The sequence below is a fragment of the Cariama cristata genome, unplaced genomic scaffold, assembly GCF_000690535.1.
Source record: "Cariama cristata isolate BGI_N322 unplaced genomic scaffold, ASM69053v1 scaffold5654, whole genome shotgun sequence".
NCBI lineage: Eukaryota > Metazoa > Chordata > Aves > Cariamiformes > Cariamidae > Cariama > Cariama cristata.
The window spans coordinates 29,915-42,391 of record NW_009612248.1 but is presented as its reverse complement, the minus strand read 5'-3'; the positions used below and the strand labels follow the sequence as shown (position 1 = coordinate 42,391).

The 12,477-nt window shown below is 44.5% G+C and overlaps 1 protein-coding gene across 1 annotated transcript in view; it reads right to left on the bottom strand.

The window, feature by feature from the left end:
* Positions 1 to 293: 293 nt before the first annotated feature.
* The window catches only part of GAS6 (growth arrest-specific 6), a gene marked incomplete at its 5' end in the record, with an annotated part of 42,094 nt that continues 29,910 nt past the window's right edge, over positions 294 to 12,477 (bottom strand). Inside the window, 5 exons of the mRNA XM_009698525.1 lie at positions 294 to 873; positions 4,511 to 4,739; positions 5,556 to 5,728; positions 7,377 to 7,545; positions 9,088 to 9,252. Coding sequence (XP_009696827.1) covers positions 722 to 873; positions 4,511 to 4,739; positions 5,556 to 5,728; positions 7,377 to 7,545; positions 9,088 to 9,252 — 888 coding nt within the window. The remainder of the gene's footprint in view (positions 874 to 4,510; positions 4,740 to 5,555; positions 5,729 to 7,376; positions 7,546 to 9,087; positions 9,253 to 12,477) is intronic.

The window sequence follows — 12,477 nt, the reverse complement described above, 5'->3', positions numbered from 1 at the left end:
GACTTTGTTTTCCATTTTCTGTTGACCCAGAGTTTTTTTAAAGGTCGCAACTGGGTCTTCTGTCTGTGGTACCAGAAAGAGAAACTCTAGCAATAAGAATAGCAGCAACCATCTGCTCTCCAGCCCAGAAGACACATAATACTGACATAAGCACATAAAAACCTCCACCTCCAAACAAAAACCCAACCCAAACAACCAAAAAAACCCCCACTAGTGAAATCTCCACATCAGGCGTAGCCTGATTATCTCTGAATAACAGAATACAGAATAATCTCAGTACAGGTAAATTAAAAACTTGTACGTAAATATTTTATTCTCTCATATTTTGCAAATCAGAAAGCAGTGTTTGGTAATAAAAAATAATACAGAATTATTATTTTTCTTCCAGTCCACACTCATATATTACCAGGTTTTCCGCATTACAGATAAAACTGCCTCTTACAGTCTAAAGATAACATTCACTTTCAGTATATTCTGTACTTTTGGCTTATTTAATATTAGTCTTCTGAACTATTTACAAATATATTACAACCTTTAAACCTCAAAGCAAAGGAGTATTTCAATAATCAATCTGACATAAGGATCAGTAGCTCCTACATAACTTCAGTGTTTAAGAGAAACTATACACGCAGTGCGGTAGGTCTGAATAATTTATATCTTTAAAAAAAAAAGAAAAGCATTGAAAGTTTCTGAATATAAAACTTTCGCATTGCAGTGGTACCTACTGACCCGCCTCGACGGGAGGACAGGAATGTGAGGTGATGTCACCGTGCTTGTAGAGAGCCTCATCCAGGTCCAGCGCCTTGTTGCGCAGCTTGACGGTCATGCAGCCGTGGTAGGACGCCGTCACCGGAGTGGAAGTGACAGGAACGTCTGTGTGAAAGGGGAGACGAACATCTCTGATGGCTGGTTTTGTATAAATACCTGCCCTACCTATGCTCAGATGACTATCACTTCAAGGAATTCAAGTTCCACTCTGGGATTTCTACCTCCCTGCCCCGCGCTCTCGCCAGAAGGCAAGAGCACAATCCCAGACGTGGGGAAGACGCCATCTGCTCTGGTGCACAAAAGCCCTGCTCCCAGACTGAACCCTTCCGCAGCTGCTCTGGGTCCCTGCAAGGCCTCTGGCCCTGAGGAAACTGGGTGCTGCACCGTGGCAAGGCTGCACTCCAGTTGCACGCTGTGTTCGTGCTGCTTTCCGTCGCGGTGTTTCCCCCTCTCCATCTCTGGACCCTCTACTTTGTCATTAGTGGAGTTGTTAGACCTTCCTCTAACACTCTCCTTAAAATATGAGCCAAAAGAATATAGGAGGAACTTCATGACAGGAATCCTCCTCCTACACGCAACCTCTACCACTTGCCGGACTCATCTTTACCATGATTATGCAACGTGTTGACACGAGGAGGTTGCTGGCATTCATCAGAGAGGTGCTGCAATACCTCAATTGACTTGCTAAGACTAATTTTTTCTATGGAGATCCACTGGTGACATACTTTTAATCAGTTTACCAGAGGCAGGAAACAAATAGCAAGGAAGAGACACTAAGTACAATCCAACAGACTAGAGGAAAGCAGTCAATCTTACTACTGACTTCTGTAACATCATGTACACACTGACCTTAAATAAACAAAAAAACCCCACACAGTAACATGAAAATTTACGTGAACTGTGTCCTCTACCCTTCCCCGAAGGTTATTACTTTATTTACAACCCAAAGCCAACCCAATCAAGCTGGTTGTGCAACAGAAAGCAATGAACATCTCAAAGATTATTTAACTTCACAGTGATGCAGGTAGCTAAGTAAACCCCTTATCTTTACACTGAAGCAAGGACAACTTGAACAATAGGTTGTCCTGCTGACCTGAGATTATATGCAATTTAAAGGGTTCTGCCTGGAGACAGGCAGGGCCAAATTTGAAGCTGATGTGATCAAACACAGCTCAGACTCTAGGACTGAGTGAGAGAAAGAACATTTCTGTGGGATCTGTAAGCCACAAAGAGATACCGTAAATTTTTTGGCTTCCTGGCTGAAAAATACCATTGCTTGGTAGTTGCTTAAACTAATCATTTTACCTATTTCCTATTCCTCCCCATTTACCAAATTTTATCTGTGAACTCTGCTTAAGAGAAGGGAGCATCTGTGTTGTAGTACCTCACATGAATGTAAACTAAATTTTCACTCGGAAGAAGTTGAAGTGTTGGCTTAATGGCTTGACCACTCGTCTAAGGAATCATGCAGGTTGCTGTTACATGTGCCACAGGGCTGACTGAAAGTGTGGGCTTTCAGATGGATTCATAAGATACTACCAAAAATAATTAAAAAAAAAAAAAGTATTTTCTTTGTGTTATAACTGCAAATCAGGTCAAATATTTAATTTTCTGTTATGACTAGAAATGGATCTGTCTGAAATGTGGTCCTGTAAAGTATCAGAAGCTTTGTTTAAAGGCTCATTCACCAGTTAGTGTACACATTGCCTGGAAAAACACCTATACATCATCTAAATTACATAATTTAGGATTTACCAGAACTGAAAATACAGTAGAAAAGGTAGTAAATGCCTGTATGTTCCCTCTTATCTCTTGAAACAAAGGGTTGCCAAACATTGGACCAGGCTGCCCAGGGAAGTGGTGGAGTCCCCATCCCTGGAGGTATTTAAAAGAGGTGTAGGTGTGGTGCTTAGGGACATGGTTTAGTGGTGAACTTGGCCATGCTAGGTTAGTGGTTGGACTCAATGATCTTAAAGGTCTTTTCCAACCTAAACGATTCTATGATTCTATGAAACTCTAAATAATATTTCTTCCACGTCTGCAATATTAGCTGTACTTAGGATAGGACAGAGTACATATTTTGACCCAGAATTCTTTCTTTACTTGTGGCAAATGGAATCAAGACATTAAGTGTGACCACTATACTTTGTTTTTTTCCACAGGGTATGGAAGCAGGGAAAAAAACCAAAAACAATGTAATGTTTTCAAAATTTTAATGAGCCAAAGTCGCTGAGGTTTGACCATGTGGTATAGTTATTTAACCCAGAGTGATGAATCCAACCAAAGTGCTGAAATGTTTATTCGTTTGGCAAATGACAAGGTTTCTCAATGCAAGTGCTGGGTTCCTCTCAATGGCAAAAGCAGACCACGGGCAGAAATTCCCGTTGCTGAGCAGAACAGATCAGAAGGGGAAAGTAGCTAAACCTACAGAAGCCAGCTGGGTCTGAACAGCCATAGCTATGATATCTCACACTTCGTTCTGGCTAATTAAAAACTGTGCTTCACCCAGCACAGTTAGTCTAAGCCAACCACAGAGACCTTGGGACAGCAACAGAACAGGATTGTATTCTGAGCCGTGAAAGCCTCTGCTGTGCCTGAAAGCAAGGAGGTGACCTCTCTTGTTTGTGCAATGGCCAGCTTGGACAATTCAGTCTGACACTGGAAAATGCCACATTTGGGGATTCAGCCTTGTTCCTGCCAGTGCGTGAACACCCCAGAGTGCGTGGTCTCCCCCTTTTAGGTGTGACTAGGAGTTATTTACATCATCGGCATAAACACTCTGTAAACCCTCGTTGATGGTGGGAACAGTCACGCCATGTGTCCTAGCACACGTGGCACCTCAGCCACCCTCTTCCAGCCTGACTGCTTCAGCACCTACGAAGAGGCCAACATTGCTGCCTCTCCCTTGCTTGGGCAAGTAAGGGCAAGATTTTGCTTAGCTGCCGGCAACAAAATAGGATGTACTGCTGTGCATCAGAGACGTAAGTGCTTCCTTAATTGCATTCCTCAGCAGGCAGGACTGATAAACCAGTTCAGCCAGAACAAGAAATGAACCCCCAAACTTGGCCAAAATTCATGATTCAGATGAAAGTTTGATGTTCCAGGTTCAGAACAGAGGAGCAAACTGACCTCCCACAAGAAGCCCTGTTGTTGCTGAAAAGCCAGCAAAACTGTAAATGGTGGTAGCCCCTTGGTTGTGCCCTATGTCCCTTCTGGTGGGAGGAAATCTGTTAATTGTGTACTGCTGTGATCCGTTCAAGAGAACACCAGCCAGGGAGAATCACCACACTGGGCTTCCCAAGCTTCAGTCAAACCAATGTGAGGCCCAGGTACTTCCCCCAAGAGGTGCTCACACATGTTCATTACATTAATGAAGTACTGCAGGAGCCTGTGGTCCAGCTCATACGGATTTTACCAGGTTTAAGATCATGACCCTGCTTACAGCTATCCTTTGGATAAATCATTCCTCTTGCTGACCAAGCAAAACCTCCTCTTTCTATTTTCGCCTCCAGCTGTCCTCAGAAGGACACAATCATTCAAGGAAAAAAAAAAAAAATAAAAAATTGTCAAGCACACCCTCGCCTCTGTTCAGATCACCTGCCCGTGTTGCAGACAAAGCCTGCTCAAGCAGAAACAGAGATGGAGGCTCCCAGCCTGAATGAACAGAGACAGTTTTTCAACCCACCAGCTCAGTAAGGTGAGTTGGAAGTCTGTAGTCCATGCTCCAACCCTGGATGCTCACCTGGCAATCCTCCCACGTATGTCTTCACCGATGACTGCAGAGAGCTCTCCAAGATGGACAGGCTGTCCTCCAACTCAGAGATGCTCAGTTCACTCTCTCCCACTATCCCGTTGACCCTCAGGGATATGTGATCTTTCTTGAGGAGGATGTCCACAGAGCGTTCCTTCTTATCGCAGAGATTTATTGCCAGTCTGGACACAACTGTGTTCTCCAAGGCCATGATGATAAACTGGACAGCAGGGGAAAGAAGAAAAAAGAGGCACTGAGCAAAAATATACCTAGCCACGCTTATCCAAGACCAAGATGTCCCCGCTGTGGCCTTGTTTACAAGGATTTTGCAGAGCCACCAGAGAATTAGCCTTATTACTATTGCTGATTGTGTTCTGAGTTCATTTGCATAGATAAAAACCCAATGAACCAGTGGGACTAATTGTTAGTGGTCACCACTGTCTTCTCAGAGAGAATTCTTAGCAGGTCTTAAAGTGGTTGTTAGGTTGCAGTGGACCCAAATAGAGTAGAGCTGCTGTACTACAAATGAAAAGTTGGCTCAAGGGTTTTAGTGAAATCATCCCTGATTTACACTCGTGTAATGCCAGAATCTAGCCCTTTATTATGAATGCAATTACATCAGTAGCTTCAGCACTCCACCGTAACTGGCCTTTCACAGCTCCTGGAGTGACACCTAAGCCTGACTCTCGACTACCTTGGGACTATTACTGATGAGCTCCAGAGAATGGAAATTATTTGCTTGTGGCATTAAACAGCTTGTGTAGCAGAAAAACCTAACAAAATATGACTGCATTCAAGAGAGCAGTTCCATCTTTTACCTAGACCACATCTGCAAAGAGGTCCCTAGCAGTGTCTGACACGTACCCATAAGAAGCAGAACTTGGGTGACAGCCGAGCACCTCCGTCTCAGACCATGGTCTGAGCTGGTGGGTGCAAACAAGCAGGCAGCAAACCTGACAACTGGTTTTTGAGACTGACTTTCAGTTCCCGGGAAAATAGCAAGGAGCCTTCTCTAGAAAAATGCTGAAGTCTGTACCTGTTGTTTCAGTTTTTTTGTGGAGTGATAGTCAATCAGAGAGAGCGATAAAGGGACCGATGCTTCTTCTGTAACCAGAGCAAACAGCACACCTGTATCTGTTGCTGGTTGAATTACAGCATTTACTTCTATTTCCCAACTTGTCTTGGTTTCATTTCCAGAAGAGGGTTGCACTACAGAAAAAGAAATGGGTAGCATGACAAACATAGGAATAACAGGTCAAATGGGTAGGCTGAGCAATTTCTGCCTGGACGACAGACGGATGAGCATACAGAGGGACTGCCACATTTCTTTTACTCAAAAAATTTCCCAAAGCATCTGAACATAGAAGCAGAGAAGAAAACAGTCTCAGTTTCCTCTTGTTACCTTCTGTTCTGCTGCCTTTCAGAATGTCAAAGGACAAGGTTACACTTTTTTATCACAAAGAGAGATTCAGATGCCTGTGGCTGTCAATCCGACACATTCAAAGAACTGCTGCAAGACAGGGCACCCCATTTTTGCATCATTCTTGACTGTCCAAAGATCACTGAGGAATCTAAGTCCAAGCCTGAGATATAGGCAACGTTTCTACAAAAGGCTGTGTTAAACTGAAAAAGGATATAAGCATACTACACTGATCACCTAATAACCTCCTGATCACCAGCCTCTCCGAAGCATGGGATGTTTTATCTCACCCGCTGAACTCTGAATTAAACTCTCTGGCACCTTTCTTACTGATCCAGTGCTCTTGTAATTTAAAAAATGGTGCTGGCTACAAAGATTTCAATACTGTTTCTGCAAACTCCCTACATAGTAGTATTAGCTATGTGGTTCACCACATCTGGAAATACAATAAATAAGTTCTTTATAAAGAAGTTTACCATTACAAAGCCAAAAAAAAAGGAGGATTATTGTTGGTAGAAAAAAGAATATAAAAATGCAAGTGCTGAGGCCTCATCTCTGCTGAGTGCTGTCATCTGCACTTCTCTACTTTGCACCTTTTGAATCCATGTAGTAAATGAGATGGCAGACACCCCATACTCCCTAATTTACAATGCCACAGCAGAAAAATCCACACAATGATGCATAGAGGGCTTCTGCAGAGGAGGACTTGCACACAAAACTAAAATAGATGGTTGGCATTTGTATGGGTTTAAAAATACTGACAGTTGATAGCACATATAAACAAACAGAATAATCCAGAACAACAAAAAGGTGTCTTTCTGAGTGCTAAATTAGTACAGCCAAGTTTGGTTTGAAACTTGTTATTACTGTATCTAGGCCAATTTCATTCAGCTCGTATCAGGATGCGCTAAGTGTGTTTGTCCCAAGTGTAACAAATACCATCCAATGATCAAAAGTGAATCCGATCTCGGACATTTTGCTCCAGACAACATTGATTTTCTGTCCATCACCAACTGAAGACAGAGCACTATGGCTTGCAGCTCTCCCTCTTTAGTAGAAAGCAGCGGATGGTGCTGGAAGCAGCCGTGCTGCTGACAGGGGTGTGAAGCCCCTGGTGCTGAGGGTGAGCTGGAACCAGCCTGGGTGTGAAACGGGTGAGCTGGAACCAGCCTGGGTGTGAAACGCCTTACGTGAGCTACACAGAGAGAACCTAAGCCATCCTGGTCATATTCATGCTGGCTCCAACCATCGCACATCAGCCCTCCTTCGCTGCGACCCACAAGTTTAGCTATTCCCTCTCCATCCATTGCTGCCAGTTTTTTCTGCATTGATCAACACTGAGTCTGGCATACGTGTAAGTTTTAAACTGTTCATTGACCAGGTATGGTTAATAGCAGGACAACAGGTCAGAAACAAACAAAAAAATAAAGTACTTACCGTAAGTAAGATTAAACACAGCAAAACCTCGGCCAGGATAGAAAGACCCTCGTCCTGCTACAGAAAAGCACTGCATCTTTTCATTCATCTTTATGGTCTCTTGGATAGTGGTGTCCTCCCCATTCAGCCAGTTCCATGCCCGCATGCAACCATCCAGCCGAGGGTTTATCTAGGAAGATAAAGCAGTATCACACGCCTCAAAGTACCGTTCAGTGAAGAATAACTGATTTGGGGTGCAGAGGAATACTGAGTTATATTAGGATACTAAATAGGAGAAATCATTTTGATGTGTTATGCAGATGCAAACCAATTGGTGGGAACCCCAATCCCGCAACCCCAAGGAACGAAGTGGTCAGTATACCCCAGGAAACTCCCCTGAGCTCACTTGTCTCCCCAGGACAGAAGGGCACTAGCTAAGGCAGGTGCTGATTCGGCTGTAGTGATTCTGTTAGCTGCTGCTACACGCTGCGCATCATTACCGCAATTTACTTCCAAAGCTCTGTAGCCAAAGCTTTTTAACTCCTGTAATTCTGCATTGCGAGCACTGGAGGCTAACTTCAAGTTAAAAACCCCAATCCTTGGTGTCATTGCAAACAGCCTTCATGACACACAAGATGTTGGACCTGATCCTGGTATACGTTGTCAGGATCTGGCTTAAGGGAGGGGTGTCTGAGCCACAAGACAGGCACATCACTCCGTATACACCTTGTTCCTTCCAGTTTCTACTTATGTTATCCCATACCAAACGTCAGCATTAAAATGTGAGACAGTACGTAAAGAGAAGGCTCCTTGCAAAGTGTCTAAACCAGTACCGTGGCCACCAATTAACTGAAGCAGAGAGAGAATTAAGTGTCTGAGCCAGGAGAAAAACCTCAGGAGTTTTTGGCTCTCAACCCTATATTCAGACCACACACCGAGCTTAACGTTTCAGACAAGCAGCGGCCCCGAATGACTTCTTGTGAGGAACAGGAGCCTTCCTTGGCGGCTGCACTCCCCGTCACAGAGCCACAAGCTTGTCACCTCATTTAGAAATAAAGAGATGCCAATTTGGGTTTCAAAGTGCCAACTCTGTGTGATGGATGTTGAAAACAGCCTGAGCAACAGCAGCTATTTCAGAAACACAGCAATCATCCAATCTCACCCAAAGAGTGCCTTAACTTCTATTCATGTGCCCTATCTACTTGAATCAGGAGGGGAGAAAGAAAAATAAGCTGCTGTTTTTCCTTGGGTCTTCCTCAACTGAGACAGCAAAAGCAAGCAGCAAAACTGTGATACAATATGGATGAAGAACAAACTTTGGTCACAACACAAGACGTGTCCCCAGCACAGCTGCCAGACCTAGTGGGCATGATGACAGCCTCCCACAGCCCTGTGCCCACTGACCCACCAGGCCCACTCATGGTCTCCAGGCCAGCATGGCCACCATTCATTTTGTCATGTGCTCCAGTTTTGCTGTGTCCAAATTCTGCAGGCCAAGGGTGGGATACATCTCACTTGGACCTATCAACCCAAAAATCAGGAGTCTCACCTTTGCTACTGCCTTAGGCTCCCTTACAGTCAATGGAGAGAAAGCTGTATCCAGAAGGTGTTAATTCCACCTGTCTCAGGGCAGGCTGAACTGCTCTCAGGAAGGACCTACATCACCCCAAGAGAAGATGAAATCAAGCCCTTCAGGCATGCAAAGCAACATGAGCAATCGTGCCATGCTTACCGGTAGAATAAGGTCCTTTGTTTTGAACGGAATGCCTCCTACTGTCAAATTCAGCTGATACAGTCCTTTGTCTAGAGTAAACAGATCCCCTGAGACAGCGATTTTCATAACTGCATCCCTGTTGACCTTTATAACCAAACTTCTTTCGAGTTCTTCAACAGAGATCTGAAAAAGTAAAATTGCAAATAGAATAACTCAGTATAAAAAGAACTTAATATCTGCAGCCTCAACTAAAGGAGTGACACCACCAGTGAAACCCCCAAGATGGAGAAATATTTTCTGTCCCCAAGCCTTTTTGTCTACCTTTTCAGTTACATTCCACCTTGATAAGTAGATCTTTAGAAAGCAACCTGGGGTTGCCCTAAAGGTGAACAGAGCCCAGCTCCTTCAAAACAGCTACACAAAAATACAAGTGGATTAACTACATGAAATTTGTAGGTTGCTCTATGCAAAATGTAAATGCAATAATGAGTTATTAATGAGAAACATCCTATTGCAACTGTATGTGAAAGGAAACGCTGGAAAGGCAGATAAGGTGTCTTTTGTTGGACCAGTGAAAGATAATGCAGAAGCCTTCCAACCACAGTCTTTGAATAATGACCCTTGAAAAAAGAACAACAGAAGATGTCATTTTTGAGAGGGTAATAAAAATGTGTAATAGGCAATAATTTTTCTCTGAAAAGGTCTCTGCAAGTTTTACCTCCCTGTCTCTGAAGAGCTACTTCTAGGAAGATTCTATCACCACTGAACTTTCAAAAAAAAGTCATAATTTTAATTACGGGCAGGCTGCACAGAGAAGCACTATACAGCAGCCAGCTCTGCGGAGGGAGCGGAGGAGGCCGAGCACAAAGCCGACACACAGCAGGCTGATGAACAGCAGCATGGATTCTGCTGCCTGGGGACCGGGGTCCTGTCGCCGACGGGGCGTTCTGTGGCCATGGCAAAGACAACCCCTTTCATCCTTTAGAGAAGAAGAAAGGAGCACACCTCTGTTATTTCATTACCTTTAACACAGCACTCCTTCTTCCCACGCTATGACAGACATCCCACCTACCCGCTCTTCATCCGTACAGCTCTGCTCCCCGGGACACCCAAATGCTGCCTCCATCAGCGAGCCGCTGCATAGAACCAAATATTTATTTCAGCGGCCATTTAGACTTGTTCTTCCCTCTCCCTGCTAGTAGGCCAGGTCATGAGCACCTTTCTCTTTGCATTTTGAGAGTAGCTGCCCCAAAATTGTCTCCATCAGCCGTGCTGAGCTCTCGCTCTGCGGTTGTAACGTAAAGGACGGCAGGATTGAACAGGTTTATACCTGGACACTCCCTTTGGATTGCAGTCTTCAGTAATGAAGATCAAGTGAATTTGAAAGCTGAAAAGATTATTCACAGACTATCAAACTTTTTTCTTCTCTTGCGGATTCCAGTACAGTCTGGTTTATATGCTAAAACACTGTTTACACCTGGTGTGTTGCTCCATGCTGTATCCTGCGGGACACGAATTTACTTGTCCGAAGTTTGCTTGTTTAAAGTGGCATCCACACCTTCTGACTGCGTTCCAGGAGACACACAAGCCCGCCTCAGACAGGCTTTTTTGGGCACTGGCAGGCTGTGAAGTCCACTCAGTGGGTGGAAAGAGAAGCCCCCAGGTCTTGGCTAAGCCCCTGGCTTAGCTACACCGGCTATCTAGCGAAAAACTCACTCTGCTGGGTGTTGCAGTCACCGCTGCCCTCGTGCCCGGGGTACGGAGTGCCACGAGGAGCTGGCACAGACCGTCTCCCTGCTCCCGCCGCCGATCCCGGGCACCCACGGAGCAAACGGGAATGGGGACAAGCTGGTTGCAGCAATGCCCGTACTGTGCTTCCTCTGTGAACAAATCCCGCAACTGGCAGGGCCACCAAAATTCAGGGCCTTTTAAAACTTGATTAGATTGTATAGAAAGTAATACCATAGAAATTTTAAAAAATTAGTCTGAGTTCTGAGCTGCTTCAGATCATTAACATAAACAAACCCAAACCAGTGGAAACTTCCACAGGAGAAGGGGTTAATCCCTGTGCAAACTTAACACGTTCCAGTTTAGGAAATGACATTCTGCCTACTTCGCTCTGCCCTCTGGCAGCTCCAGCTGCCCTTCCCTATGTTCAAAGCTTAATTGCCGGTGCACCACCATCACCTCCAAACCCGACAGGGAAGCATTTCGGGAGCCGGCAGACCGCTCTCCTCCCCTCTCTGGCTGCAAGGAGAAGCTAGCTGCTGCCGGCCACAGCGTGCTGGGGGACATGCCAGCGGGCAGTTCTGGTAGCTAAGGGTTCCCATAGGGTTATCCATAGGGGAACTCAGTTCTGTGCTTTGGATTCGTGCCCTGGATAATTCGTAGCACACAGCCAGCCCGGCCGCTCTTTGCTGGAAAGCAAGCGGAGAGCACTGCAAAGGGACGGGACTACAGGCAGCCGCAGGGTTAAGGGCAAATACCAATCTGCTTGCGATTGCTTAACCTTCAGCCCTGACATTTAACAGTTCAGGTAAGTTATTATGGTTAGTGAAAGCTAACCATACCGTCCTCAGAGTGGTACTAAACTCAACATCGAAAACAAGACAAAATTATGACTTTTTTTGGAAACACAAAACAAACAGAAGGCGAGTGCATTCTCTGCTACCATCAGTTTATGTCACTTCATCCAGCTAGATTACACACAAATAACTACATTAGAAGTTTTTCCTGAGGCTTACTTGTTTATGTTTTCAGTGCTGGGTATGATCATTTAAAAATAGATTAGGAGGGATCAACATCAGAGAAAATATCTAGGTAGAAATATTGGCCTGAAGTTTTGAAAATGCCTTCATATTTCCATAAAAGTACGCAACTTTTGCTCAAGAGACCAAAAGACATACACTGCTGGTGCTTTTTCTCATATTTTGCTTTTAAATAGCCATTGTTTTTTCATCTCCTGAAAGTTAAATAGTAAAATTACTATTTTCTCACAACCCTTATAAAGTTCTCCAAAGTATCCAACTCCACTGTTCTAGGTCTAACCAAAACTAAGGGCTTGACCCTGTGCATACTGAAGTCCAGACTAAAGCTCACAAACCGCATTTGAGTCTGGACTGCGACCTCTGAAGGCTGTTGGGGTTGTGCTTCGCAGAAGGTGAGGTTGAAAAGCACACACAAGTCCACACTTCAAATTAAATGTGTGGCTACATGTTTTATAAAAGGAGACGGATATAAAGGAACAACCCCTCCTCACTAGGATTTCCCAAATTAAACACCATGCCGGACAGAGGAAAAAGGAGAAATGAGGGAGGGGAAAAAAATGGAGGAACAGATTTAGGGTTGTATTGCTCAGCCATATAGATTAAATGGCATTTAGGGACAGGGTGACACTGGAACTGGGTG